General features: G+C 41.1%; 2 protein-coding genes across 2 annotated transcripts in view; both read left to right on the forward strand.

Annotated features, from left to right (window-relative positions):
* Nucleotides 1-640: 640 nt before the first annotated feature.
* The window catches only part of ADD2 (adducin 2), a 126485-nt gene continuing 100468 nt past the window's right edge, over nucleotides 641-26657 (forward strand). Inside the window, exon 1 of the mRNA XM_081264954.1 lies at nucleotides 641-836. The gene's annotated coding sequence lies outside the window, so the exon portion shown is untranslated. The remainder of the gene's footprint in view (nucleotides 837-26657) is intronic.
* On the forward strand, nucleotides 16560-17341 carry LOC308632618 (ubiquitin-conjugating enzyme E2 variant 2-like). The gene has a single exon (XM_081264862.1). The coding sequence runs from the start codon at nucleotides 16569-16571 to the stop codon at nucleotides 17004-17006; it is 438 nt and encodes a 145-aa protein (XP_081120988.1). The 5' UTR covers nucleotides 16560-16568; the 3' UTR covers nucleotides 17007-17341.

Consider the following 26657-nt stretch of genomic DNA (forward strand, 5'->3'; position numbering starts at 1 on the left):
GAGGAAGGAGGGGCGGTGCCAACAAAAATTTTGTCCTACTTGAAAATGGAGTCAGAATAAGGGAAATTTTGATTTGGAATTCAGTCAACCAGTTGCTATTAACATCACTAATAGAGTTATCTTCCAAAGGCAGGATGCTTCCCTCCCCCTCGCCGGACCAGAAAACCAACAAACCAACCAGAAAAACAACTCCAAGCATGGGTAAGACTTTTTTTTTTTTTTTTTTTTTTTTTAAATCTAGGGAGGAGACATCCCTAATGGAGCCGCTGCTTCAATTTTCTTCCCAGTAACAAGGTCCTCTTGCGGGCGCTGTACTGTCTGGGACAGTGAGTGGTGCTGAGCACAGTAGACGTGGGCAGAGCCAGAGCCGCGGGGTCTGCGGCAGCGGGCGGTGGCACTGCGGGCGCGGGCGGGTACACTGCAGCACCGCGGCCTGGGTCGGGCCTGCAGAGGCCCGCTGGAGGGGGCGCTGTGAGCACGGCAAGGCGGCCTTTTGTCAGCTTGCACAGCCGAGAGCTCTCATTTCCTCCCAGCCTCCTGCGGGAAATGGATTTAATTCTGACCGCAGGGCAGTGAGGGACGCGCGCGGGAAGCAGAGCCTTTTGTCAAGGAGTGGCAGCTCTGGTGCTCTTAATTGGCACCAACGCGCGCGGAGAAGTTGCCGGGCTGGTGGGATTCCCTGCTGCTCTGATAAGCAGGGGCTGCAGGATGGGTGGAAAACACTGCTCTGCAGAGTAGCTGCAAGGATTTATGAAGCGCATCCAAAAAAATCCCACAGAAAAACACAGACCAACCCACAGTGGCAGACCGGAGATGCATATGATGCTGTGCAGACGGTAAGACCCGCTTGGGAAGGGGTACGGTGGGCTCGCCTTGGTGGAGCTCGGTTTAACAGCATCTGGGACCCCTAAGCATCCTGCCACAGTGCAGGAGCTGGCTGGTCCAGCTAGGTGAGCCTCTGTTGGGGTGCGCTGTGGCGATGCAGCCCTGGTCGAGGTTGCATGTTTTACGCCTATAGGTTTCTGGTGACGGTGTAATATTGAGCTCTTTAGAGATCGGGGTTGCAAGCAGCGGTTCCCACATGTGGATGGAGCGTAAAGCCGGGCCTGACGGGTGAGGCTGTTTTCCTGCCTGGGTCCACCTCGCCTGGCGGCCCGTCCCTCTTTTCCCTCCCTTCCCGCCCCCTCCCTTCCTGAACGGCTCAGCCGGCCGCCGCCCTCCGGGGGAGCAGTGCTGGCTCCTGGCTTCCCAGGGGCCTGGCGCTCCGCAGCAGGGGTGCGCCGAGCAGGTGCCGTGCCTGCAGCTGTCTGCATTTGGATTGGGGCGATTGGCACGTGAGCGGCCTGGTGGGTTTGGATTTTTATGTGACTCCACCACTTGGGAGGGAGAAAAGGCCACTGTCCCTAAGGAGGTGTTGCCAGTCACTTCATCTTGGGCTTCCATCTTCTCTCCCCTCTCTTCGGTGTCTCCTCTCCTCCTGCAGCCTGGGAGGAGGCCACCCTCTGTCCAGCTGGCAGGAGGGAGCCATGTAGGATTGTTTTGAAATGCGACCACAGCCTACCTGGTGCTGGGGGGAAGGGCGGGAGGGGCACACTGCTTTAGGATGCTGATCAGGCGCTGGAGTCTGGCCTATTGTCTTGCCTGGCTCTTCCTTTTCTCATCCCTAATCTCTGTCCCCCACCAAAAAAAAAAAAAAAAAAAAAAAAAAAAAAAAGGCCCAGCCCACACCCTATCAAATTCTTTAAAAATTGTCATTAATCTATGACACACAATTATAACCCATCTGTTTTTTTACGCCCACTCTTCCCTCTTCTGGCAGTTTGTCATCTAAAATTCAACTGACTCAAGTGAGTCTTATAAATAATAGAAATCAAACCTCAGTTTCCTAGGCAGACGGTTCTGACTAACCCCTAAGGAAGGATTGGTTTAGAGCAAAGGAACTGGAGAGGGTACATGGGCTCAGCTCTTTTCACAGTTGGAATTCTTGAGTCTGCACAGGGTATGGGCTTGCCAAGTTCAGTGAAAAGGGTGTTTGCACTAATGGGATTTAAAAATCATGTTTCATTTTAACAACGAAATAGCTAGCCAACATTTGAAGTGAAGGGACTTTAAATGAATATAACCAGGTAACTATGAAATTTTAGGCTTGCAAGTAACACCTCTCATTTACATATAATATGTCAAAGATTTCAAAAGGTGATTAGAGCATTTAATAGTTTTACTAATGTTCTACCTTCCTTCTGCAGACAGAATAGATTTTTCTCAATGCCTATGAACCAGGATCTTGTCCAATCCCCTTCTTCCAGCACATAGGGGAACAAGTAAAAGCAAACTTTTTCATTTGAGTGTGGCATCAAGCACTTTGAGGACCCACAAAAGATAAATCGTTCTTTGACCACAAATCCATAAAGATTTTGAAGTCAGCCCTATGTTCTTTCTTGTCCACCAAATTGCCTAGCCCTATTAGAAATGTGCTTGTTCCATCTACAGTACTCAAGTGTGTCTGAACCAAAATAACACCTTTGGTTTCTGGGCTCTGATTGGAATTTGCTTTGAATTTGCACTAGTACAGTGCTGGAGTTAGCAAACCTCAGCTATTCTTAAGGTTTACTGATGATCAAATGTGTTTGTTGGCAGAGGATTTAGTGTTGAGGTTTTAAATATATATATAAAAGACTTTAGAAAATATATTTATCTCCTGCCTTGTTCCACAAGGGTTTTAAGACAGTTTACAGGGATTCATAAATTATAATAAGGCTGCCTAATTTAGAAAGAGAAGAAAAAAGGAAACTCAAGGTAGAGACACTGACTAGGGCAGGAAGCAAATCCCGCTCTAAACCTTGTTAGCAGCTCATGCAAAAAGGTAATTGACCAGCCCATAGTGCATATGTTTTATTTATGTATTATCTCGTTCCCTCAACACACATTCCATGAGAACTTACTAAGTTCCAGATTCTGAGAGAAGCACTAGGGGGGGAAAAAGGGATGAGACAGATAGACATGGTCTCTGCCTTGATGGCACTTAAAGACAAAGGCAAGAAATGGATATTCAGCAATAAATCTCACAAATGAATGTGTAATCACAAGTTGTGCTAAGAACTGTTCAGGGAAAACAAAAATCACATGTCCAGAATAGAAAAACACAAAAACTTCTTAAGAGAAGCACAATTCTTGATTCTGAGATCAGAAAGGAACTTTGCTCAAAAATACTGCAGTGTTTGGGATGATGTCTTCAGTCATCTCCTTATCAGACACAGGAGAGTCTCATGCATATATATATATTTTCCCACTCCTAGTACTGAGGATCAAATTGAGGGTCCTGGGCATGCTAGCAAGCACTCTATCATTGAGCTACACCCCAGTCCTTTTAATATTTCGAGACAGGGTCTCACTCACTAAGTTGCTGATGCCTCCCTAAGTTACTGAGTCTGGCCTTAAACTCGAGAAGCTGCTGGGATTATAGGTGTGTGCTACCACACCCAGCTCAAAACACTTGTTTTCTGGCAATGTCCCTCAATCTGAGCTAAAAATATCACACCACAGATCTCTCAGAGCCCTGGTGTTCTAAGAATATTTGTATTTTGAGGAATCTGTATTCTTTATCATTGGATATAGTTATTAATTTTAATCTAAGATAATAATTGTGTTCTGGCTCATGTTAATGGCAAATCAGGTGCTGGGGCCTATGTTAGCCTCTGGGTTATTCCATTTGAGCAAGGGGCAGGCTTCATGGGTTGGGTCACAGCTCCAAGGAAGGCAGGGGAGTTTGAATATTGGAGAGAGGTTAGTCTGCACAGGGTATGGGCTTGCCAAGTTCAAAAGAACAACTCCTGGTGACCACTGCTATGTTGGCAAAGAATGAAGATCTCATGCCAGTTCCACCTTCTTTTGGACCAAGTTGCAGCAATTTATGAGCTGCAGGTGTCGGAGTAAAAATGCAATGAAAAGGTGGCTGCTGTTGGCTTTAGCAATCATTGGGTTAGCTCTCCATTTAACATAGATCCAGTGCCCCAATAGGCAGTTTGACATAATGGTGAAATGGAGCCAGATTGCCTGACTTCAAATCTGTGTTTTCCTACTTCATCAGCTTCGAGAGTTTTAGCAAGTTGCTTGACTCCTCTGTTCTTCTGTTTCCTCTTGTGATAACATGGGGATAAACATATGATATTGATTTCATGGTGGATTTATGAGGATTGGTAACTTATTACACATGAGACACCTGGAGCATAGACTGTTTTTATTCGTATGAAGTGACAGTTCATTTATGTAGGCATTTCAGAAGATGGCGGGATCACAGAATTTTAAATGATCCGATTGTCTTCAGGTAGCAAACCTGGTTTTGAGGATGTTAGTGTTGTTTGGCACACCATGCTTGGGAACATTACTTGCACTAGTATTATTGACGTCAAAATTTAAAAACTGATGATTTGTAGCAACCAAAACCTGAGGCTATACCTTTCTACTATTAAACCCCAAATGGTGTTTTAGTCTCAGCAATATATTATAATATTATAATGCAATATTATCTGTTGCAGTAAATCAGTTTTTATTGGTTTGACACTTTTTTTCTCTAATTTTTTTTATTGGTTGTTCACAATATTACAAAGCTCTTGACATATCATATTTCATACATTAGATTGAAGTGGGTTATGAACCCCCAATTTTACCCAAAATGCACATTGCAGAATCACGTCGGTTACACATCCACAATTTTACATAATGCCCTATTAGTAATTGTTGTATTCTGCTACCTTTCCTATCCCCTACTATCCCCACCTTCCCCTCCCATCTTCTCTCTCTACCCCATCTACTGTAATTCATTTCTCTCCTTGTTTATTTTCCCATTCCCCTCACAACCTCTTATATGTAATTTTGTATAGCAATGAGGGTCTCCCTTCATTTCCATGCAATTTCCCTTTTCTCTCCCTTTCCCTCCCATCTCATGTCTCTGTTTAATGTTAATCTTTTCTTCCTGCTCTTCCTCCCTGCTGTGTTCATAGTTGCTCTCATTATATCAAAGAAGACATTTGGTATTTGTTTTTTAGGAATTGGCTAGCTTCACTAAGCATAATCTGCTCTAGTGCCATCCATTTCCCTGCAAATTCTGTGATTTTGTCATTTTTTATTGCTGCATAGTACTCCATTGTGTATAGATGCCACATTTTTTTTATCCATTCATCTATTGAAGGGCATCTGGGTTGGTTCCACAGTCTAGCTATTGTGAATTGTGCTGCTATGAACATCGATGTGGCAGTATCCCTGTAGCATGCTCTTTTAAGGTCTTCAGGGAATAGTCCAAGAAGGGCAATAGCAGGGTCAAATGGTAGTTCCATTCCCAGCTTTCCCAGGAATCTCCAAACTGCTTTCCAAATTGGCCGCACCAATTTGCAGTCCCACCAGCAATGTACAAGTGTACCCTTTTCTCCACATTCTTGCCAGCACTTGTTGTTGTTTGACTTCATAGTGGCTGCCAATCTTACTGGAGTGAAATGGTATCTTAGGGTGGTTTTGATTTGCATTTCTCTGACTGCTAGAGATGGAGAGCATTTTTTCATGTACTTGTTGATTGATTGTATATCCTCCTCTGAGAAGTGTCTGTTCAGGTCCTTGGCCCATTTGTTGATTGGGTTATTTGTTTTCTTATTGTCTAATTTTTTGAGTTCTTTGTATACTCTGGATATTAGGGCTCTATCTGAAGTGTGTGGAGTAAAGATTTGTTCCCAGGATGTAGGCTCCCTATTTACCTCTCTTATTGTTTCTTTTGCTGAGAAAAAACTTTTTAGTTTGAGTAAGTCCCATTTGTTGATTCTTGTTATTAACTCTTGTGCTATGGGTGTCCTATTAAGGAATTTGGAGCCCGACCCCACAATATGTAGATTGGAGTCAACTTTTTCTTCTATCAGACGCAGAGTCTCTGATTTGATATCAAGCTCCTTGATACATTTTGAGTTAACTTTTGTGCATGGCGAGAGAAAGGGATTCAGTTTCATTTTGTTGCATATGGATTTCCAGTTTTCCCAACACCATTTGTTGAAGATGCTATCCTTCCTCCATTGCATGCTTTTAGCCCCTTTATCAAATATAAGATAGTTGTAACTTTGTGGATTAGTCTCTGTGTCCTCTATTCTATACCATTGGTCCACCCACCTGTTTTGGTACCAATACCATGCTGTTTTTGTCACTATTGCTCTGTAATATAGTTTGAAATCTGGTATCGCTATACCGCCTGATTCACACTTCCTGTTTAGAATTGCTTTTGCTATTCTGGGTCTTTTATTTTTCCATATGAATTTCATGATTGCTTTATCTATTTCTACAAGAAATGCCGTTGAGGGCTGGGGATGTGGCTCAAGCGGTAGCGCGCTCGCCTGGCATGCGTGCGGCCCGGGTTCAATCCTCAGCACCACATACAAACAAAGATGTTATGTCAGCCAATAACTAAAAAATAAATATTAAAAAATTCTCTCTCTCACTCTCTCTTTAAAAAAAAAAAAGAAATGCCGTTGGGATTTTGATTGGCATTGCATTAAAACTATAGAGAACTTTTGGTAATATCGCCATTTTGATGATGTTAGTTCTGCCTATCCATGAACAGGGTATATTTTTCCATCTTCTAAGATCTTCTTCTACTTCTCTCTTTAGGGTTCTGTAGTTTTCATTGTATAAATCTTTCACCTCTTTTGTTAGGTTGATTCCCAAGTATTTTATTTTTTTTGAGGATATTGTGAATGGAGTGTTTTTCCTCATTTCCGTTTCAGATGTTTTGTCGCTGATATACAGAAATGCCTTTGATTTATGTGTGTTGATTTTATATCCTGCTACTTTGCTGAATTCATTTATTAGTTCTAGTAGTTTCTTTGTAGACCCTTTTGGGTCTTCTAGGTATAAAATCATGTCATCTGCAAATAGTGATAATTTAAGTTCTTCTTTTCCTATTTTTATGCCTTTAATTTCTTTCGTCTGTCTAATTGCTCTGGCCAGTGTTTCGAGAACTATATTGAATAGAAGTTTTGATAGAGGGCATCCCTGTCTTGTTCCAGATTTTAGAGGGAATGCCTTCAACTTTTGTCCATTCAGAATGATGCTAGCCTGAGGCTTAGCATAGATAGCTTTTACAATGTCAAGGTAAGTTCCTGTTATCCCTAGTTTTTCTAATGTTTTGAACATAAAGGGATGCTGTACTTTGTCGAATGCTTTCTCTGCGTCTATCGAGATGATCATATGGTTCTTATCTTTAAGTCTATTGATGTGGTGAATAACATTTATTGATTTCCGTATATTGAAACATCCTTGCATCCCAGGGATGAATCCTACTTGATCATGGTGCACAATTTTTTTGATGTGTTTTTGTATTCGATTCTCCAGAATTTTATTGAGGATTTTTGCATCTAGGTTCATTAGAGATATTGGTCTGTAGTTTTCTTTCTTTGAGGTGTCTTTGTCTGGTTTCGGAATCAGGGTGATGTTGGCCTCATAGAATGAATTTGGAAGAGCTCCCTCTTTTTCTATTTCCTGAAATAACTTGAAAAGTATTGGTATTAATTCTTCTTTAAAGGTTTTGTAAAACTCCGCTGTATACCCATCCGGTCCTGGGCTTTTCTTGGTTGGTAGTCTTTTGATGGCTTCTTCAATTTCATCCATTGATATTGGTCTGTTCAAATTGTGTGTATCCTCCTGACTCAGTCTGGGCAAATCATATGACTTAAGAAATTTATCGATGTCTTCACTATCTTCTATTTTATTGGAATATAGGTTTTCAAAATAATTTCTAATTGTCTTCTGTATTTCTGTAGCATCTGTTGTGATATTGCCTTTTTCATCCTGTATGTTAGTAATTTGAGTTCTCTCTCTTCTTCTCTTTGTTAGCATGGCTAAAGGTCTGTCGATCTTATTTATTTTTTCGAAGAACCAACTTTTAGTTTTGTTAATTTTTTCAATAGTTTCTTTTGTTTCAATTTCATTGATTTCCGCTCTGATTTTAATTATTTCTTGCCTTCTGCTACATTTGCTGTTGTTTTGCTCTTCCTTTTCTAGGGCTTTGAGATGAAGTGTGAGCTCATTTATTTGTTGGTTTTTTCTCTTTTTGAGGAATGACCTCCAGGCGATGAATTTTCCTCTTAAAACTGCTTTCATTGTGTCCCATAGATTCCGATATGTTGTGTCTGTATTTTCATTTATCTCTAAGAATTTTTTGATTTCCTCCTTTATGTCTTCTGTAACCCATTGATCATTCAGTAACATATTGTTCATTTTCCATGTGATGTAGGATTTTTCCTTTCTTCTTTTATCATTGATTTCCAGTTTCATTCCATTATGATCAGATAAAATGCATGGTATTATCTCCACCCCTTTATATTTACTGAGGGTTGCCCTATGGCATAATATATGGTCTATTTTTAAGAAGGATCCATGTGCTGCTGAGAAAAAAGTGTATCCACTTGATGATGGTTGATATATTCTATATATGTCAGTTAAGTCTAGGTTATTGATTGTGATATTGAGTTCTATAGTTTCTTTATTCAACTTTTGTTTGGAGGATCTGTCCAATGGTGAGAGAGGTGTGTTGAAGTCACCCATAATTATTGTGTTGTGGTCTATTTGATTCTTGAACTTGAGGAGAATTTGTTTTATGAATGTCGCAGCACCATTATTTGGTGCATAAATATTGATAATTGTTATGTCTTGTTGGTGAATGGTTCCTTTTAACAGTATATAATGTCCTTCTTTATCCCTTTTGATTAACTTAGTCTTGAAGTCGATTTTATTCGATATGAGGATGGCCACCCCTGCTTGCTTACGAGGACCGTGTGCGTGGTATATTTTTCCCCATCCTTTCACCTTCAGCCTGTGTATGTCTTTTCCATTCAGATGTGTCTCCTGGAGGCAGCATATTGTTGGATTTGTTTTTTTCATCTATGATACCAGCCTATGTCGCTTTATTGGAGAGTTTAAGCCATTAACATTCAGAGTTACTATTGAGATATGGTTTGTACTTCCATCCATGTTTGATTATTTATCCTTTTTTAAAAAAAATTTAGTTTGTTTCTCCATGATTATCTTTCCCCTCGCCCTCTGTCTTTACTGAGGCACTTCCTACTGATGGTTTTGGTTATTGTTTTTCATTTCTTTCTTGTGTAGTGTTTTGCTCAAAATGCTTTGCAATGCTGGTTTTCTGGCTGCAAATTCTTTTAACTTTTGTTTATCATGAAAAATTTTTATTTCGTTGTCATACCTGAAGCTTAATTTTGCTGGATACAGAATTCTTGGTTGTCATCCATTGTCTTTCAGTGTTTGAAATACATTGTTCCATGACCTTCTTGCTTTCAGTGTCTGTGATGAAAAATCTGTTGTTAACCTTATTGGTTTACCCCTGAATGTAATCTGTCTCCTTTCTCTTGTAGCTTTTAATATTTTCTCTTTGTTCTCTATATTGGATATCTTCATAACAATGTGTCTTGGCGTTGGTCTACTGTGATTTTGTGTGCTCGGTGTCCTGTATGCATCTTCAATTTGTATATCTGTTTCCTTTTTTATTTCTGGAAAGTTTTCTGTAATTATTTCATTCACCAGGTTACTCATTCCCTTGGTTTGAATCTCTGTACCTTCTTCTATCCCAATGACTCGTAAGTTTGGTTTTTTTATGTTATCCCATAACTCTTGGATGTTTTTCTCGTGATTTTTTTACCAGCCTTTCTGAGTTGGCTAGACTCTTTTCAAGATGATATATTTTGTCTTCATTATCTGACGTTCTGGCTTCTACTTGCTCCACTCTGTTAGTGATACTCTCAATTGAGTTTTTAATTTGGTTTATCGTTTCCTTCATTTCTAGAATTATTGTTTGATTATTTTTTATAATCTCTATCTCCTGATAAAGATGCTTAACTTCTTCTTTTATCTGTTTATGTAATTCATTCTCAATGTGTTCTTTCGCTGCTTGAATTTGCTGTCTTGTATCCTCTTTAAGGTTCCATTCCATCTGTCTAAGGTGTTCCTTGAGTTCTTTATATGACCATTTTTCTGATGACTCTAGGTCCTCCTGAATATTTAGGCTGTCCTGCATTGTTTGTACTCCTTTTCTTCCTTGTTTTTTGAAGCTGCTCATGTTACTTCTTGTTCTGTTTGACTGCTGAGTTACTGTTTACTCCTATAAATTCATTTGATGCTTGGGAGGAAAGGTATTAGAAGGGAAGGGAAGAAGTCACTAAAGAGAATGAGAGTAAGCAGGTAGAATTCAAGGAAGGGGGGATAAGATAATTGAAAAGAAATGAAAAGACAAAAGAAGAAAAAAATAGGAAATAAAAAAAGAAAAAAGTTTTAAAAAAATAATAAAAAAATTAAAATTAAAATTAGAAGAAAAAATTTAAAAAAATTGTAAAAAAAATTTAAAAAAACAAGAAAAATGAAAATGAAAGAAAAACCCAAATCAAAAAAAAAGAGAAAAGAAAAAAAGAAAAAAAAAACTAATAAATGCAGTCTTAGAGTTTGATTAACTTCTCTTCCAGTAGGTGGCGCTGTGCTCACCAGGCCAAGTTTCTCCTGTCAATACACGGGAACCAATCACTGTGCAGTAGCTCCTCCTCCCAGAGTGGGCGAGTCTCCAATCCTGAGTGCCTAGGGCCTTCTCTTGTGTCTAGTCACTTCCCACTTTTCCTCTAGCCAGGCCCCTCTCACGGGTGCCGCTCACCACAATACTGGCTACACGCCAGGTCTGCTGCTCCCGGGAGCCCTGTTTTCATGAAGGACTGGGCACACTCTTCCAGTTTGCCATTCCCTCAGACCCTAAGTTTGTAGAGCTTGGGGCTGAGAATCCTCAGCGAATTTTACTTGCCCTTCGGTAGCCACGCCTCCGGTAGCTGGTGCAAGAGACCTCAGCTGTCAGCCCTGCTGGGAGCCGTAGTTCCGCGCCTCGGGTCCCGCGCCACCTCTGATTCCCTCGGGCTGGCTATCGCGCTCACGGGAGAGCTGGGAGGGGCCCTTACGGGAGAGCTGGGAGGGGCCCTTAAGGTTTCCCCCATGTGTGGAGAGGGAAGGCTAGGGAATTATACACCTGTAGCCGCAGGTTTCAATGAAGTTATCTCCTCCGCCGCAGTCTGATGACGTCAGTTTTCTGCCATGGTGGTGTCTCTTGCAAATAGCGACAGTTCGTTTCCCTTTGCCGGGCGACCAATGCAACGGGTGGGTCCTTACTGTCTCTCCCAAGCCCCGTTTCAAACCTGTGGCCACTACCTATGAAGGCTCGGTTGGCATTTACCTCCATAGGATCAGAAGGGTTGACCAGTTGTTTCAGCCGGATGGATTAGTGCTGAGTCACAGCTGTTTGTCTGCGGGAAGCAGGCGAACGGGAGCTTGAATTCAGCCGATCCGGGCTCAGTGTGTGTTCTGAGAGGCCCAGACTGTTCACCAAGATCCACGTCTGCTCAGCATTGCCTAATGATCCTGAGCAAACAGATTTAGGTTGTTTACGACTCCCTATGCCTGCACAGCTGAAGAGGTCAGGGACTTGATCTCTCTGCGCCCGCCACCATGTTGGAATCCTCTATTGGTTTGACACTTTAAAGTTTGATAGATGCATTTATTTTGACGTTTTAGAAAAAAAATTGTAAAGCATAGGTGTTTTGAACTGGTCCCTGTGAATATACACATTTATTTTTTATTTTTTTTGTTTTATATAATTTTATTTTTATTCTAACTAGTCATACATGGCATTAGAATGCATTGTATACAAATGGAACATAACTTCTCCTTCCTCTGGCTGTAAATGATGCTGAGTCACACCAGTAGTATAATCATACTGTATATAAACTTGTTCTATCTAACTCTATTTGGGTATCCATTATCCAATGTTCCTCAATCCCCAATTTTCTACCCTTCTAAAAAACACTGTTATACATTCTAATTAACTTTTTTCCTTAAATCTACAAGAGACCATATGGTATTTATCTTTGCATGTCTGACTTATTTCACAATGTAAGCTTCCTCTAGTTCCCCCCATTCTGCTGCAAGTGATATAATTCTTTTTATGGCTGAACAATATTCTATTATGTATATATGAGATATGTGTGTATATAAATATATATAAATAAATTATATATATATGTATATATATATATATATATATATATATATATATATATTTCATTGTATACATGTACCACATTTTCTTTATCCATTCATCTTTTGGTGGGGACCTTGGCTAATTTCATATCTTAGCTGTTGTGAACTGTGCAACAACATAGTCATGCAGGTGTCTCTTCAATACATAGACATTATTTCCTTTGGATACCTATACCCAGAGGTGGGATAGTTTGATCAGATGGTAGAGATGCAGTTTCTTTTTTTTTCACCAAATATTTTTAATCTGAAGTTGGTTGAATCTTGTTGTGGAGCCCACAGATACAGATACACACCCACACCCACACCCACACCCACACACAATCAGATATCTTGGATGCTTGATTACTTAGGGCCCTGATTGTCCAGGCCTGGTGGGTTTCCTGGATGGGGAATTTCAGTGGTGCTGGGGATTGAACCCAGGGCCTTGTGCAAGTGAGGCAAGCACTCTACCAACTCAGCTATATCCCCAGCCCGGAATTTTAGTTCTTAAACCAGGACAGTGCCAGACAAACAGTGGTGGTTGATCATCCAATTTGACACAATCACTTGTAACTCTTGAAGCTCCATTATGGAATAAATCTTTATTTCAAATATCCTTGTTTCATTGTATGTTTTGTTTTGTTTTAATTTTTACTGATGATAAAACTGAGATCCTGCTTTCTTTTTAAAATTTTCATTTCCCTGGCATGATAGTCATTTTTTAAAAATTAAATTTCTTCCATGTCATTTTGATATTTGTCTTTAAAAAAAATTTTTAGTAGTTATTGATGGACCTTTATTTATTTATTTATATGTGGTGCTGAGAATTGAGCCCATTGCTTCACACATGCTAGGCAAGCACTCTACCACTGAGCCACAACCCCAAGCCCATTGATATTTGTCTTTTTAATTTTTTTGCGGGGGGGGGGATGGTGGTGAATATGTGTGTGGTGCTTGGGATAGAACACAGGGCCTTGTGTGTGCTAGGTACATGCTCTACCACTGGGCTACAACCCCAGCCCCTGACTATTTTTAAACAAGTTCACATTGATTACACCTGATATATTTTATCTTAAATTTTGTGTTTAAAAAAAAAATTCCAGGCTTTTTCTTCACCTTCCCACCACCTTTTTTAAACTTAAGTGTAGTCTAAGATTTCCTTGTTCTTGAGATAAAAGAGAAGTTTTCTTAAGTACTCTTCATTGACATTAAAAAAAAAACCCATCATATCTATTAATTCTCCCCCAAATGAGAGAATGGATATATTTTAATTTCTTACCTGTTTTCCCCAATCCCTCTTCTTTTTTTTTCCATACTGATATAAATTATTTAATAAATAAATGAGAGAATAGATAAATTTCCCAGGTAGAATTCCAAAGGATGTATGTACATACAAGCCACCCTCGAGTTAGTGAAGCACAAATTCTCTAAAGAACATGGTAACTTCTTTAGAGTATGTAAAAGAGAAAAAGTAATTTTTACAAATGAAAAAAAAAAAACTGACAAACACTACTTCAGCAAATTATCAAGTTTACTTAAGAGTAATGTCATGTTCATAATACAAATCCATGGAATGACAAATGTATGATGAGAATGTCACTTTGCCAATGTGGTCTTCCTCCAAAAGGCACACAACCCAATCCAATTATGAGAACAACATCAGACAAATTTCACTGAAAGGCAGTCCCCAAAAATGTCCAAAAAGTAATTCTCAAAGCTGTCACAGTGACAAAAAAAATGAGTCTGCAAAACTCTCATGACTTAAAGGAGGTTATGGAGACATAGCATCTAAATCCAATGAGATAACCAAATGATCCTGAAACAAAAAATAAAAGACACTAGGTAAAAATTGAGAAAATCTGAATAAAACATGGACCTTGGTAATAATGTGTCAACCTTGATTATTACAAGTGAAAAATGTACCCTACTAAAGTAAGTAGTTAATAGTGGGGGAGGAAGGCTTTCAGTTCCCCCAATCCCACTTCTTACCTTAAAAATATCTTTAGTTAAGAAGCATTTTTTTAAAGGAAAGATAATGCATGCTATTGTTTTACAGAATTATTTGTGACATTTGTTTGATAGCCATATTAACAGTTGTTATTTATAGACTGAGTCATGTAAGTGACCATGCATAATCTTTTTCTTATATGCAATCTTTATTTTTACTTGTTTCTTGGTTGGTTGGGTTTTTTCTCAGAAAATGTGATTTGTTCTTTTGCTATTTCCTGAAAAAGAACTTCTGTAGGTTGTCCTTATGTAGGGCACATAATTGTTCCTCAGAATCTTTTTCACCTGAAAACTCTACATACTGTTCTTTGTCTTCCAGTGTTCTGTATCATGGAAGATACACTTATTTTATTGATGTTGACAGTAAGTTTAAGAAAGTCTAGAAAAGTTTTAGATTTTTTTTGCCCCTTCCAATAACCACTTTATTAAAAAATTTAAAAAGTATAAAACATAATGCACATGTAGAGACAAAGGTACTGCTTAAGGAAGCCTTATAAAGCAAATGTGTGGGTAACCACCAAGCAAGTTAAGAAATGGGACGTTGCCAGCTCCCAGAGCCCAGTGCACCCTCTGGACACACCTTTTTCTTGCAGTTAATGGATTATCTTTCTTTTATGCTGTTCATTGACTTTCCTTCATTTATAGTTTTATAATCTAAATTTGCATTTCTAAACAAAATAGATCAGACTTGGTTCTCTTATAAAGATTGCAACTGTATCATTTGTGTCTTGCTCAATATTATGACTATAATAGCTTCATGATTGTTCTGATGCTTCAGAATATACAGTTCATGCCAAGAGTATTTGGGACCCTGCTTTGCTGGTAGTTTTAGACTTGCTTTGTCTGATTGTTGGGTAATCAGCATGGCCAAGGAGAAAGTGGTTTGTGGAAGACAGTGGTCAGTTTTAGGTAAGATGCGTCTCAGGTGGGAATGGCTAGTGGAGAGGTCAATGTGTAGGTCTGGGCAGAGCCTGAGAGGGGGATCTGGGCTGGAGGTAACAAAGTCATAATCATAATCACAAGGATGGAGATGGTTTAAAGATGGTAGCAAGGGCCTAAGCATTTACTTTAATGCTTACAGGCCCCACGCCTTTTTATTTTTTCTGGTACCAGGGATTGAACCTAGATGCCCTTAACCACTGAGCCACATCCCCAGCTATTTTTTCAAAAAACATTTTTTAGTTATAGGTGGACACAATACCTTTATTTATGTATCTTTATGTGGTGCTGAGGATCGAACCTACTGCCTCACCCATACTAGGTGAGTGCTTTACCACTGAGCCACAACCCCAGCCCCACCAGCCATTTTTATATTTTATTTCGAGACAGTGTCTCATTAAGTTGCATAGGGCCTTGCTAAGTTGCTGAGGCTGCCTTTGAACTTGTGATCCTCCTGCCTCAACCTCTAGAGCTGCTGGGATTACAGGTATGTGCCACCATACCTGGCTCCCTTTCCTCTGATAAGACAAAAACAGATAACCAGATCTATTTTAGTTTTAGAGAATAGAGAGTACAAACCTTGAGCCTAGATTCTTTTAGGATTCTATTGAAGATATGGTACAGATAGTGCCAACCAACATCAGCCAGCCCAGGGTTCCACAAGGGTCCCTCCTGAGAAGGGGCAGGTATGCCCTGGTTGAATTCTAGAGTAGTCCTAAACTCGGTGCTACAGGGCTGGATGGGCTGTTGTATGATTGATGGGGTGAGAATCAGCACTTCCATCTTGAGTGGTGGACCCCCAATGTTGACATACTGAGAGAACTCCCAGGAACATGGAACTAGAACTCAACTTCAACAAGGACAATTCTGATCACCTGATAAATGCAGCTAAAAATAAAGAAATAGAAGTGCATAATAAATACTGTTTGGCCCAGCAGTAAATATCCCTAACATATTTGATCTGACACAGGGCTTTACCAGAAAAGGATCTAGAGGCCAGGGCATTTAGGAGGTGGTTCCCAAAGCAAATTTCAAGTTCCATTTGATATCTATGATCTGCCCTTGCCCCGCCTCATAGGGACTGGGAAAATTTTATCAGGTCAGGTAGCAAATCCCTCTGGTTTCTCTCTCTGACAGCTCCAAGAGTTATATGACACCCTCACCCCATCTCCTTATTAATGCAGTTATTTGGACCTGAAGTGGGCCTATGAGGACTTGGAATCTCAGTGGTCACATTAGGCCATGCATAAAGAAGAGAGGAGTTGGGATGAGAAGACCCCCCAGCCCCACAGAGCTGGGCATGGAGTGTGCCTATAATCTTAGCCACTTAGGAGGATGAGGCAGAGAATTGCAAGTCATGCCTGGGAAACTTAGTGGGACTCTGTCTCAAAAATAAAAAAGGACTGGGTATGTAACTTAGCAGTAGAGCACTTACCTAGCATGCTGAGACTCAGGTTCAAACCCCACCAACCACCCACTCCCCCTAAAAAAAAAGACATGAGAGACATCATGGGGGGCTGCAGGAGAAGATGGCGGTCTCCACAGGAGTTAAAGTTCCTCGTAATTTTCGCTTGTTGGAAGAACTTGAAGAAGGACAAAAAGGAGTAGGTGATGGCATGGTTAGTTGGGGACTTGAAGATGATGAAGATATGACACTTACAAGTAGGACAGGCATGATTATTGGGCCACCAAGGACAAATTATGAAAACAGAATATATAGCCTGAAAGTAGAATGTGGACCTAAATACCCAGAAGCTCCTCCATCAGTTAGATTTGTAACAAAAATTAATATGAATGAAATAAATAATTCCAGTGGAATGGTGGATGCACGAAGCATACCAATGTTAGCAAAATGGCAAAATTCATATAGCATTAAAGTTGTACTTCAAGGGCTAAGACATCTAATGATGTCCAAAGAAAATATGAAGCTTCCACAGCCACCAGAAGGACAAACGTACAACAATTAATTTTAGTGAATCTCAAACTTGTCTTAAATCAACAACCTTCTACTCATATGTCTTGATTAAATATCACAATGCAAAATTACCCACACATTAAGTAAAAGAATTCCAGCTGGTAAACATGACCCGGACATTTGTAAGGATATATTTAATATATGTATACCCATTATGTTTTCAGGTAACAGGAGGAAAAATGCAGCACAATTTTTCTTTCTTTTGTTAAGGCACTGTCATTTAAACATGAACCTGGAGTACTCGAAATAGAATTCAGGTTTACAAGAGGAAAGCATGGCAAGAAGTGTCAGATGCATTGGAAACTTGTGTGTTTCTGAAAAGTAAAATCTCAAGAAAGAGAGACATCATGGGTCTTTTCTCCATTCCACTTGATGGATGATCTAGAGAGGCATCTGCATGGCTCCTTAAATTGATTTCAGTTCTAGTAGCTTCCATGAGACCCAGCTGGACTTTCGTTCCCATGTCAACAAGGCTGCCCTTCCATTCTGCCTGGGTTAGTTTGGTTAGGGCTCCATTTCATTCAGCCACACAGCTTTTGGCTGCAATCTGGATTACTTGGAGTACCTTCCCTCTCCTCCATGCTTCTAGCCTGACCTCCCTCCATCCATAGCTGAGCTCATCATCCCTCTACCCTCAGAATGTAGCCCCAACAGCCTTCCCTCTTCCTCCTTCACACTCCATCCACCCCCTGGGAAGGTAGAACCACTTCAGCCTTCAGAAGGACTCCCTTCACCTATCCCGCCTCAGTTCCTGGGTGGTCCACAGCCCATTCCTCCTCCTCAGGTGGTCTCCCCTCTTTTGTCTAGCAAGTTCTCTTAGAAAGCCAGTAAAATAGACAGACTTTAGCAAGACTAGGAAAAAAAAATTCCATAAATCTGGAAACAACATATGGAACAAAGATGATAAAATATTTTTAAAATCATGTGAATACAGCATTATAGAATCCTAACATGTGAAGCTCTGGATGAAATGGGCAATTTTTCACAGAAAACATGAACTAACAATGTTTACTCAAGAAATAGAATGCCGTGTTCCTGGACGGGAGGAACCATGGTGCAGAGCTGCCGATCCCCCACAGTTCCTGCCACAGGGTGGGCAGCTTCCTGGTAACCAGAAGCAATGCAGATTTGTTCCTATTTTTATATTCCTTTGGTAAATTTCTGTGGCATTTTGAAAGTACTTAAGTCTTTGTGCTCAGTTGTGAATCATTTTCTCGAAGGGAAAATCCATACAAGTGCATTTGAATGTCATTGATAAATTACTCTTCTTGAACAAATGAAGCTATTGAACTTTGAATTGCATGGGGACTCGATGAAGACAGGATTTTTTAAACAATGGACGTGATGTTCCACCTGTGTCATTTTGTTGGGTATGAATTTCACTGTGTTTGCTTGCTTTATTTGGCATGGAGTTCCCATCAGGATCTTACTTAAAAAAAATCTACAGTGAAAAGACACAGGAAAAATGAGGGCGGGCTCAGTTCTTTCCTCTTTACTGTGTCAGATGGCAGAGCATCCATACTGATTATCTCAGCATCCCTTTATTTAGAATTTATTCTCCTTCCCTCTTAACACCACGTACTCTTAGCTCTTTCCAACACCCTCTTTTCTGTCCTAAATTAGCTACATCTGTTACCATAGTTATACAGACTCCAGCTTACCATCCCTGCTTGTGCTGTGTGAGACTTCCTTTCTCCCATTTTATAAAATAGACTGTTATTTTTCTTTTTTTCCTATGTCCAAATTTTTAATTTTCAAGGCAATGCAGGTACCCTAGTTCTTAAATCAAATAGGTTCTAGCAGAAAACAATTCCTGCCCCACCCCAAATCCCCTCTCCCAGACAAACCACTGTAGTTGTGTTTTTTCATTTTGCTGTAGTTACCGCTCGTTTGAAAAAAGTATGCATATATACTACTGTTTCTGATTGTCTTCTGTCATCGTCTAGTGACTCTGCCATGAAAATCAAGGATGTAGCTTATTTGCAACACGTCTGCAAACCCCCCACTCCAAAACTGCCCTTCTCCTGGTCATCCCTGCAACTCCAGACAATAGATTAATTAAAACTGAATGTCCCACTCCATCCGATGTTGATGTGTGACTGGACTCTCCTCTGCAAGATGAGGCTCTTACCACCGCTTCTTCCTCCTTCCCTCCAGCTCTGCATTATCAAAGGGGATAAAATATTCATTCTGTTCCATACTCATAATTGGTCTCTCTGATTTGTCCATAAGGAATTTGTAAGAGCTGAAAATTCTTGAAGCGTCACCTGACTGGGTTGATATTGTTCACTGTGAAGTAAGTAGCAGGATTGTACTTACTTAATACACCTTGGGCCACTAAGTGGAAAGTGTTCAAAAGGTGAAATTCAAATGGATTCTGTTTTCTCAGGTCCCCTAGGCAGCTCCTGAGAAAGACTCTCTTTTGTGGGGACACCACACCATTGCAGCTGCCCTGGGTCTCCCCTGCATTGTGTGTGGTTGGCCTGAGACCCATCCTGTGACTGAAGTTGGTGAATTGAGAAAAAGCAGTATATGCAGGCTATTTGGAGGTAGAGGTCAATGACAGCTCAGTGCTGGGCCGTGGGCTGCTCTGTGTGCCGGTTGGAGGTTGGGCAGGGTCTGTAATTTGTGTTCAGCCTCTAATTTTCGATCCCTGCTTTCCGTAGTACTGAGCATCTCATCTCCGAGTCCAGGCTGTGCCCTACAGATGGGCTTTTCTTGCTCCAGCCTCCTCTGCCAGAAATCTGGACTGTGGCTTCTTTCTCCTTCGGACATTAATCACCAGTGCTCCATCTGCGTTTTGTCTCCCAGAAACTTGTTAAAGTCTCTTCCTTTGGTTGTAACCCACTTTTGTTTTGCCATTATGGGTTTATGTTTTTATTCCCTTTTGATCCATGTAAGGGAGTCCATGCAGGGATAGAAGCATAAGGATACGGTGGGACAGGCCTACCATCTTGAATTTTAAAGCCGGTGGGGGGGGGTAATTTAAATTCAAGCCCTGGTGAAGTTGCTTGTCTTTGCCATAAAAATGCCCTCACATAGCTGTAGTACCTATGAATTCAGTCTCAGTACCTTCCATCTAGAATAGTCCAGAGACGCTGAAAAATTCTTCTACCTCACTCAAGATTATTGACTTTAGTTTACATATAGTTCTGACAAATATGGTTATTTCTTATCAGAAACTTCAGAAAAATATAAGGGGCAAATTAGAAGATCTGAATAATAGTCTAAAAGGAATTAGAATAAAAATGAGGTAAAAAGTTTAATACTTTTAGGAAGGGGATGCGGTTATTACTCAAGTGTTATAGGAGATCATTTTTCAGGGTTCCCAAAAATAAGAAGCTATCAGAAAATAAATGAGCTAGCAGAGTGGGTCCTCACAACGGAGATTTTCACCTGGATGAGAAGGAAGGGTGTCAAAAACTCTTTGTCCAGTAAATATGGAGTTACAAGAATTTATAAGAAAATACTGTCATTTCCACATTTCCATTTCCAGTTGTCTAATTTTTCAGGTTTAGCTATGATAATCAAGACAAAAGAATTTTTAGAATCCTGCTAAATAGCTTTACTCTTAGTGTTCTAGGCTGTTTTATAAAATAGATTATTATTTTTCTTTTTTCCCTATGCCCAATTTTTTAATTTTCAAGGCAATGCAGGCACCCTAGTTTATAAATCAAATAGGTTCAAGCATAAAACAATTCCTGCCCCACACCAAGGGAGAAGCTTTAGCTTCAATTTATTATTTTTTTTATTTATTATTATTATTTTTGAAGCTTCTTTTTATTTTATTTTACAATCTATAACAATTTTATTTTTTGATAGCGGAATGCATGACAATTCCTATTACACAAATACAGCACAATTTTTCATATCTCTGGTTGTATATAAAGTATGTTCACACCAATTCACGTCTTCATACATGTACTTTGGATAATGATGTCCATAACATTCCACCATCATTGCTAACCCCCTGCCCCCTCCCTTCCCCTCCCACCCCTCTGCCCTATCTAGAGTTCCTCTATTCTTCCCATGCTCCCCCTCCATACCCCACTATGAATCAATCTCCTTATATCAGAGAAAACATTCGGCATTTGTTTTTTGGGGCTTGGCTAACTTCACTTAGCATGATGTTGAAGCTTCTATTTATTATGTTTAGTTTCAAATTGAAGGCATATCAAGTTGAACAGGCCATCAAAGAATTAAAATCTCTTCTTAAAATATATTATAAATATATGTCATATTATGAAATGATAGGATGTCTAGGATTTATCTCAAAATGATCTTTTGTATGGAGGGATGAGTATGGTTGAGAGAAGCCAAGCAAAATCTACCTAAACTGGTACACTCTGTAGGGTGAAAGGAAGAGCTATTCATAATTACATTGGAACAGGGTACACAGCCTAGATCTCCCGGGCAAACTGCAGCCTACCACGAAGACACTAAGTGATGAGTCCTTCGGGTTTATCAGAGCATGTTCTTTAATTTTGTAGATTTTCTTATTTTTCCATAATTAAAAATATCTACTGTTTTGTACTGCTACTGTTTTATTAAAATGGAAGATTTTCATCTTGAGCCAGGATGCTAAACATTAGTCAACTTCAAACACAAAATGAAAACAGCTAGAGAATATTGTCAAAGGATAAATCTATTAAGTTGATGTATAATAATGAGATAAAAATCCTAGATTCTGCAACTGGGACACCCAACAAGCAGTACTTAATTAAGTCGACAATGTTGTCAAACAGATCTATAGCTTCAGTTTATAGCTTCAGTTTCTACTGTGAGTTGGGATCCTCAGGATGTTAAGAATGGGTGGAGGCATCCGTCAAAAGAGCAAGTTTGCTGGGAAATGAGGAGTAGGACCAAGAAAGTGGGGATTCTGTTTGCAGAGCAAGTCCACATGCCCGTCTGTAACTATCTTAGTGCTTCTCAGGTCCTTCATAACCTTTTATCTGCAAAAACATTCTTTTAAAGTGAGTCTGATTTTGAGAGGGAAGGTTTCTATTCCCACTTTGTAACACCCACAAAATAGTCATCATGGCCTTAGTAATTTTTTTTTTTTTTTTTGCTGCCGTACCTGTAGGATGGTGTTGGGAGGCATTTGGATAAGGATGAAGGGTGGGGTTGGCCTTTCAGATGCCAGTCATTTTGATTCTTCCAATCAGGGCCTCGGTGGCTGTGGATTTGGAGTGAAGTTCTTTGTGCCCTGTTCAAGGCAGGGATGAGATGGATGACTGCCCAGCTCCCATATGGCAGGCAGCAAGAGGGCACCTTGAAGCCAACCTGGGCTGCTAGGCAAGGTACCACATTATTATGCAGATACCAGTTCTTAGAAGATGATTTGTTGTGATGCTATGTTACTGGTCTTGTTTATTCCTGAGTTCCCCTCTGTATTATACAGAAGGTTGCTTTTAAATCTGTTTACCTGCATTTTTAAAGAATCAAGCTTATTGGGCTGGGATTGTGGCTCAGTGGTAGAGCACTTGCCTAATGTGTGTGAGACACTGAGTTTGATTCTCAGCACTGCATATGAATGAATAAAATAAAGGTCCATCAGTCCATCAACAACTAAAAAAATACTAAAATAAATCAAGCTTATTGACATATTCATATGGTAAAATCTATGTCCCTTAGATGTATAGTTCTGTAAATTTTGCAAATAGAAATAGTCATGTAACTGCTATTACAATCCAGATTGAAAAAGTTTCCTCATGTCCCTTTGTAGTGACTCACAGGCCCTGGCAGCCACCCACCTGGATTTGCCTTTAGTTCTGCCGAATGCCATGTGAATCGGATCATACAGTGCAGCCCTTTGCATTAGACTTTTTCCATGTTGGGTAATGTTTTTGAGGTTCATCCATGTTGTTACAAATATTAATAGTTTATTTTGATTGCTGAGTAGCATGCCTTTACATGGATGTACTACAGTTTGTTTAGCTGTTCACCCAGGAAAGGACATTTGGGTTGTTCCCAGTTTGGGGTGATTATGAATAAAGCCATTGTATGCATTGGCACATACAGGTTTTTGTGTGAATGTAAGATTTAAGCTTTTTTTGGGTAAAATACCCAGGAGTGGGATGGCAGTGGAGTGTGGCGTGTGCTTAACGTTATAAGCAACTGCCAAACTGTTTTCACAATGACTGTGCCATTTTGCATTCCTCCAGCAACATAGAAGAGCTTTAGTTACTCTACCCTTGATTTTGTTAGTTTTTAAAAAATTTTTAATAAAGTAGTGTCTCAGCATGGTTTCAATTTGTGTTTCTCTAATGATCAGCGGAGCCCAGCATCTTTTCATATGCTTAAATGGCATCCCTTCTCTGTTTTGGTGGTTTGCTTGTCTTTTCAATGTCAACAAGGCTCTCCCATTTGCAGGCAAGCAGGGCTGGTGTTTCCTTTAATCTCAAAGAGGGAGCAGAAGCATAGTGGAGTCCTAGCAGGACTCTATGGGAGGATGTGGGGGAGTTGCCTAAGAGGCAAGTGACATTCGGGGGATGAAGTCAGAAGCTGGGGGATCTGATCCTTGCCTCCTGCACAGGCTGCTTCCAGTGTTCTCCCTTGAAGGGTTTTGTGGTTTGCATTATGAGGGGCTGCCTGTTCCATTAGGGAGAGTAGGCAGGAGGGAGGAACACAGCTGACATATTGATTCTATTTTGTTTTATTTGCTTATTCCAAGTCATGTTTTCTTTTTTTTTTCCAGTAAATACCTTTTTCAAACAGGTGAGCGTGGCTCAGATTGCAGGCCTACTGTTAATTTTTGCAGGGAGGAGAAAGGGACAATGAACAATGTTTAATAAAATATGCATGTAAGACTGCTTGAGGTCTGCTAGCGGCCATGTCAGTAAGGAGACGCAGAAGCTAACCCTGCAAACAGGTGAATACACAGAAGAGAAATCGGGCAGCCCAGGGAGAGTGACAGGAGGCCATGGGAAGAGTGGCCAGCGAAGGTCCCATAGGGAGGTGGCCTCAGCTGCCTCAGGTGGGGTAGTGGGAGGAGGAGGAGCACTGGTGGGTTGCAGGCATTCTCATGCCATTAGAGCGACTTCCCTGGCTGAGGGTGGGGAGAGGGGGTGTGGTGGGCGTTTGAGGAGAGACCGGCAGGTAGGAAATGATCCCAGGAAGGACAACTGCCTCACAAGGGTAAGATGTCATTTGAAAGGGAGTCTTTTTAGTGCAGGGGTCAGCTGCCCAGGTACTATCCAGGACTGAGGTCGCAGAGTTTAACCAAGGGCGGGGCTCTGTGAGGTGAGGACAGTGGAGAGACACAGAGGAGGAGTTAGAGGTGCTTATCAAGGGACTGATTCATCCATAAAGATTTGTCATCTTTATGGCCGAGTAATACTCCGTTGTGTGTATGTACATTTTCTTTATCCATTCATCTGTTGAAGGGCACATCCATTTTGATGTGATTGTACAAGCAAGGAATATTATGTTAATCTAGTCCAGTCCAATCTGGACTAATTTGTGCTGAATAAGGAGAGAAGGGAAGAGTGGAATTTGGGGGTGGGGGTAGTGAAAAAATGAGTAGGGGGTCTTGGGGGTGTTGAATAATTGCTAGGAGGGGATGCCAGAGTAGGTGGGCTGGAAGAGGACGGTCCAGGAGGAGGGTGTTGACATCCAGATGTTGGAGGTGGGGCTCTTACTGGTGATGGCAAGATCTAAGGTATGAGCATGGGAGGAGGTAGCTGAGGCTGGGATGGAAGGAGAGATGGCTGGCCTCAGAGGCTGTGGAGACGTGAGGCTAGTGTTGGGTAAATTCCTGTGTGGATAAGGACGTCATCGGGAATGAGTGAGGTGATGATGGAGAGGAAGATGGTCAGCCAGAAGTATCGTCACAGAGAACAAGAGGAGTGACCAGAAGAAGGGTCAAGGAGAGTCACAGGAGGGATGATGGATGTCAATCAGAAGATGGAGTTTTGAAGGAGTAGATTTAGGTGGAGGTGGCCTAGGGCACGGGGGATTTGCACTGCACCCTGGTGGGCGCTCAGTGTGTGGGGTGAGGAGAGAGAGCTGGCGGCAGCATGCGCTCGCTCGGAAGACAGCTAGGCTTTGCTGCTTCGATTTTTTTTTTATACGTGACAGTAGAATTCATTTTGATATAATTGTACAAGAAAACTTTTGGATTCATTCCACTGTCTTTACTTTTCCTACCCCCTACCTTCCCTTCATTCCCTTTATCTAATCTACTGAATATCTATTCTGTCCCTCTCCCCGCTTATTGCGGATAGCTTCCATGGATCAGTGAAACATCTGACCTTTGACTTTTGGGGACTGGCTTATTTGACTTTGCATGATAGTCTCCAGATCCATCCATTTACTGGCAGATGTCATAAAGTCATTCTTCTTTATGGCTGAGTAATACTCCATTGTGTGTATGTACCACATTTTCTTTATCCATTCATCTGTTGAAGGGCACAGGCTTCTTGATTTGTATATCACAAATCAGGCTGGATTAGGGAGTGCTCTAAAGAATTATATGATTGTTCAGTTTGATTGGTTCCTGAGCAGGAAGGAAGGTATCGGAGGAGGCATTATTGACTTTGGGATACCTCAAAACTCAATTAAAAGCCATTAATAGTATCTGGTGCTGTTTACCAAAGTTGTTGTCCCATGAGGGATCTCCTACCTGTTCTTATGCATTGTAAGAACAGGAGGAAAAGCTCCCTCCCCGGTGGCCTCTTGTGTTTTCTTATCTTTAATTCCTGCATCACCTCTCAGCCGTAAATCTCCTGCAGGGGACAGAAGGCTCCTGTCCTTTTGTATCATCTTGCTCTGCCCTGACTCCGCGGGCTAGCCTTGCTCTGCTGATGGTGACCTTTACTGTAATACAGCGCTTACAGGAATAAGGAAAATTGATGGGAAAGATGCACTTTCTTGTGATTCATTCCTCTGTGCATTAGTAAAGGACATTTCTATTTTCTGGAGGAATGAAGACTACTATGGGTTTTTAAAATACGTCTGGCCAAAAGTCTCAAAAAAGCACCTTGGCCTACCTGGCAATTCTGAGGCAATTCCTTTCCCACTTCCCAAAATGATTGAAAGGACTCCTCTTTTCTCTCTTTCCCCTCCCACTCCACTGGAATTTCATTGAGAAACAGAAACCATGAGCCTGCAGCTCCCCCATCCTCCCACCACGCAGCCCCACCCCCCGCCCTCCCTGCTGTTCCGAGTGGGCCTGCGTCTAGTCTAGTGGGTGATCTCCTCCTGGCCCGTGGGCCCCTTTCCTTCTTGCCTTCTCAAAAACACCACTGCAGCAGCTGGCGTTCCTCCTCTGTGCCAGCAGCTCTCCCTCTCCTCCCATCTGTCTCTCTGAGTTGCAACCTTCCCCTCAGCTGTCGCCATGCTCTTGTGTCCCCCACCAAGCCGTCTCCAGCTACTGCCCCATTTCTCTCTTAGGTTCTTGGCAAAACTCCTTGAATGAGTTGCCTTTGCTCCCTGTTTCACTTTCTGTCACCCCAAGTCCCTGGTGTGCCCTGGGCTTCTGTCCTCTCTGTGCCACTGAAGCTGCTCTCATCAAGGGCACAGCAGAGGACAGTGGTGATGTTCATATTGGCAGATCTAAAGGACGGTCTGGGGGCAGGGGTTGTGGCTCAGCGGTAGAGCGCGTGCCCAGCACGTGCAAAGCCCTGGGTTTGATTCTCAGCAT

This window comes from Spermophilus citellus, assembly GCF_964194105.1.
Source record: "Spermophilus citellus genome assembly, chromosome: 13".
NCBI lineage: Eukaryota > Metazoa > Chordata > Mammalia > Rodentia > Sciuridae > Spermophilus > Spermophilus citellus.

Bases quoted from the DNA above. Each gene is read 5' to 3' on its own strand.
- LOC308632618 (XM_081264862.1), top strand. From the start codon at position 16,569: ATGGCGGTCTCCACAGGAGTTAAAGTTCCTCGTAATTTTCGCTTGTTG.